Consider the following 4,699-nt stretch of genomic DNA (forward strand, 5'->3'; position numbering starts at 1 on the left):
CCCTACCGCGCTTATACCCGTGACGAATGAGTGTGTGAAGCACAAACTGGACCGGGTGAGTCAATTGTTTGTTATATGCCAACGTTAGCTTAGCCGACGCCATTCATTCTAATGACGCGGTTAGCTTGGTTTGATTGACTGACAACGTGCCTGGTTTTCTTAAAATGTAACACACACGATGAAATGATGAACGAATGTCATGGAAATATATTGCTGTTATAGGAGTTTTTAAACCTGTTAAGCATTTGTTTAAGCACTGATTATTATTGATTGATTTGATACTGCATGATACTGCATTTGATAGAGCACGTCTACCAGACAATTTTACATGTATTTATGACTTGTTATTATGATGATTGGCTATTGTGAAGCAAACTGTAGTACAGCTAGTACTGTGGGTAAGGTATATGTGCACATTAGAGTTTCTATTTTAACAATGTACATTGTAACTGATGTGAGCTGCGGCCCTGTTCTCAGGACCGGGTTCAAGATGATGATGGCGAGCTAGTGGAACAGGCCTAGAGCCTAATGATCGGTGCATCGTTGAGCATCATCCTCCTCCTGCCGGACCGGTAGGGGCTCCTTGTAGCCGAGATAAGATCTCTCACTCAACTTGCCTTGGCCCATTGCTCATCCCCCCCACAACCACATTTTTCCGTGAACTCTCTCTCTCAACAATACTCCTCAAACCCAGACGTGGGTTTTTGAATGAACTATGGGTGGGCTCGAGGGCTAGGACTATGTAGTGTTCCTGTGAGCACGGGATCCCAGAGATTGAACTTGTCGATTCTTGTGTGTTATTGTCATTTGGTTTTGGTTTTTGTTATTGTGCCTAGGAACTATGTGCACATGAGAGTGATTGAAAACTATCTTACCTTGAGTGGCCATTCGTACGCACTGTATATAATTGCACTTTTATATTTGCATGTCATTGTTATTCTTTTCTTATATATGGTACCATTCACCAGCAAGTCAAGTCTCCTGTCTACTCTCTCCCTGAGCGAACTCTAAACTTCTGATTTCTAGCCTACTCCAACTCGTTCCTGTGTTACACAACCTACAATGTAATAATACTATCAATTGGTAAACAAACAGTATTATTTAGTTTTGGCATTTTGACACAGTTGCTACACTGGGATTCCCTGCTTAGGCTGCTGCCCCCACGACCCGACCCAGGATAAACGATAGAAAATGGATGGATGGATGGACTTCACCTTTTAATAAAGACATTTTAGACTTAACTGATAACTAAGTATTTATGGGGCTGGGCTAGACATTAGATTTAAGAAAACTGACAGAATTTACTTTGTTGGACACACTAGGTGTAAAGAGTGTTTTAATTTGTATTTCCTTTTCACCACCTTTAGGACAGTAGGTTTTCATTTCCACTTTTGATTTTAGTAGATAAGATTAGCAGCTCTTGTTTGGAAGAGCCCCTTTTTTATATACCTTTATTTATTTGATATGAATAGCACCTACAACCCATTTTCCTTGTTAGTTTTGCCTTTCATTTTGTTTGTCACTGTAAGCCTAACTTCCTTTCTTAATAAATAACTTTACCAAAAACATCTTGTTTCATAATGCTTCCCTTATCCTTCACAAGCTGGGTCGTAACAGTAGTATTTAAAGTAAAAGATCTCAATAATTCCTCCACCAGGGATGTACAGACAGAAAAGGACAAAAGATGCTGTTTTAATAAAAGCTGTTTTAGAAATAAAAAAATAAACAGACACATTTGGATGCATGCATTTATTTACCTACATTTACAATGTCATAAGCATTTATAAAATATATTTACAATTGGCCAAGAAAATTATTTCTGACCCCCCCAAAAAGCGTTTCAATATAGCAGAACAAAATAAATGCTTTTATGAAGATGATGTTAGGAATAAAAAAAATAGCTCCATGCACTCTTTGGGGCCAGCTGGAGTGGTTTCCTGATAACAAAGCACATTCTGTTTACTGGCTGTGAGAAGAAATGCTCCTTTATTTGAACAGCAGAATTACCTGGTACTGTTTGCTGTAAAAAAAAATAAAAATAAATAAAACTAGTGCTTTGCATACAGTGCAAGTGTTATCATACTCTTCCCAATAGGTGACTTGATTGCAGTATTTCTTGGAGGCCCTACCATATGTAACCAAGCGATTCCAAACTCTGTATACTTGTTATAAGTCCATGTGAAAAAAGCTATTAGACTTGTCGAGATCCGTCTGTGTTTAGGAAACAGAGGACACTTCTGTCTTGCTGGTTGACATTGAGGACTCATCCTCCACCATGCCACCCATTCCAATAGTGCTCAGCATGCAGTTACGGAACTGGAAAACAACAAAGTGCAGTTGAAAAATTAAGTTTCACTGGATGCTGAACAAAAACTAACAACACTGTAATACATTTAGGATAAAAAAAGAAAAAATATGGTTAATAGCACAATATATGGTATTATTAATGTACTTGTCAAAAAATACAACCCCTCCTTTGAAACCTTTCAATATATATCTGATATAAACAGATAATAGGTTTTAAAGTGAAGTGTTATTGGTTATACCATACCTGTTTGTTCATCAGCACATAGATAATAGGGTTGAACAATGCTGAGCTCTTTGAGAAGAAGGCAGGGATAGCCATGGCTGTGGCTGAGAAAGCAGCTCCCTTGTTGAAAAAGATCCATGCAGCAAAGCTAGCATATGGAGTCCAAGCCACCAAGAAGCCCAACACCATCAGGATGCACATACGTGTCACTTCCTTCTCAGCTTTTTGAGTAGATACAGAGTCCTGCTGCTGAGCTGCAGCCTAAAAAAATGACTCAGCATTAGGTATTTAATAACCTGTTATACTGATAAGCTAAAAAATCTACAACTGTACAAAAGCAGTCTTGTTAGATACATAGATCTCTTACCGCCTTCACTGTGCACACTAAGTTTCCATAGGTGAAGAAGATGGTGAAGACGGGAACACAGAAGTGGCAGGTGAACATGTACATAACAAATGATTCGTTGTTGTAGCCTGGGGCCATGGTGTAATAGTCAGGTCCGCAGGAAACCTGAATACCCTCAGGAATGTACCTGCAAATGCAAAACGTTCAGTGTGGGATGCATCATGTAAAATGTTAACATTATATATTGCAACCTTTTAGTGTTAAATAGTTAAGAAGAAAACAGGCAAGGTTATTCAAAACCTTCCACAGCAGTTTAAAGCAAGACTGTAATCATGCAACAGCAATCGAGCCAGGATAAGAGCAAATTACAGTTACACTGAAATAAAGTTACACTGAAAGCTCTGACGCTAACCCAATGATTTCACTTCGTGATACACCCCGAAGATGCTTGTTGGAGCTAAGAGAGTTTGAAGGAGTGCTGCTGTATGTATCTTTTTTGTTTGTTTGTTTGTTTGTTTGTTTGATTGTTAAGTTTTTTTGTTTTTCTTTGCATTCTGGGTTTTCCTCTTTGGGAAGGACAGTTGATTGTTGGGTCTCATCCCCAGATAGTCAAATACACCAAACCTGTGTTATAACCATACAGTAAAGAGAGCATTTGTATTCCTGTAATACTTAGGGAGTATGCTTCATCAAATCTACTAGATGTTTTCAAAAGCCAGTTTGGCTGAGGTGGGTGTTTGTTTACCTGTGTGATCATTTGACTGCTGCTGTTGTATCCCTACTTTAGCAGAGCAACATCACCAGATCCCAAGTCCAAGCAAATGGGTTGGTGAGCAAAACATTTGCAGACCAAACAGAACAAGATGACAGAAATGGTCATGAGATCCCTTTTGGGGAATTACCTTGACCAGCCAACAAGAGGAGGAACAGCACAGGAGGAAGCCATGATCCAGGTGAATGCACAACCTGCTCCAGCATGGGTGGCTGTGAATTTGAAACTACCCATGGGTTTGCAGACCACAATGTATCTCTCAACAGCGAGGACCACAAGAGACCACAGAGACACTTGACCTGTTGATGAAAAAAAGAGAATAAAGTTGTGATGAGAATCTTCGAATCGTGTCATCTGTTATATCGGCTTATAGCCCAGTCTTACAGCTTTAAAAAATTTACAGAACTATATTCAGTACAGTTTCTTTATGCAATAATGGCAAAGAATTATCCTGAAGTTTACCTCCAAGTGTAGCCATGAATCCCTCAATAGCACATCCCAAGGGTCCCAGGGAGAAATAGCCAACGAGAGAAGAATAAAAGCTGACTGTGAATCCAAATAAGACCATGATCAGTCCAGCAACAGCCAGGTTGACCAGGATGAAGTTGAGAGGTTGCCGGAGCTTCTTGTTCTGAGCTGTGACTAGCAGAGTGAGGAAGTTGATGGGGAAGCCAGTGCAGATCAGGAAGAACATGTAGAGCGCCAGCAGTTTGAAGAACCATGGATCTGCCAAATAATACTGTGTATACTCAAAAGGATTTCTCACAAGCCCCGTCCTGTTGTTCATAGGGATGTAGAAGTTCTTGCCCTCAGTGCCGTTCTCCATGTTTGAAAATTAGGCTTTGTATCAGCAGAGTGGAATACACGTGGAGCCCTGACGATAAGGTCAGGGGTCTGAAACAGCAGCAACTGTTATATAGCCCTCAGGGGCAGACTCACAATGGATCAAGAAGATTAGCAAAGAGGATTGGCATGAGAATTCAGCTCATAATCTCTCAGCATATCATTCTTTGCCCAACTAAGAAGATGTTGTTTTTGTGCATGTTTCATC

At 39.9% G+C, this 4,699-nt stretch overlaps 1 protein-coding gene across 1 annotated transcript; it reads right to left on the reverse strand.

Annotated features, from left to right (window-relative positions):
* Nucleotides 1–2,217: 2,217 nt before the first annotated feature.
* On the reverse strand, nucleotides 2,218–4,474 carry LOC121958586 (green-sensitive opsin). Its single transcript, XM_042507605.1, has 5 exons — nucleotides 4,111–4,474; nucleotides 3,779–3,947; nucleotides 2,898–3,063; nucleotides 2,552–2,791; nucleotides 2,218–2,316 (listed from the first exon to the last, which is right to left on the reverse strand). The coding sequence occupies exons 1-5, from the start codon at nucleotides 4,472–4,474 to the stop codon at nucleotides 2,218–2,220; spliced, it is 1,038 nt and encodes a 345-aa protein (XP_042363539.1).
* Between the last annotated feature and the right edge of the window lie 225 nt (nucleotides 4,475–4,699).

The sequence above is a fragment of the Plectropomus leopardus genome, chromosome 2 (genome assembly GCF_008729295.1).
Source record: "Plectropomus leopardus isolate mb chromosome 2, YSFRI_Pleo_2.0, whole genome shotgun sequence".
NCBI classification, from domain to species: Eukaryota; Metazoa; Chordata; class Actinopteri; order Perciformes; family Serranidae; genus Plectropomus; species Plectropomus leopardus.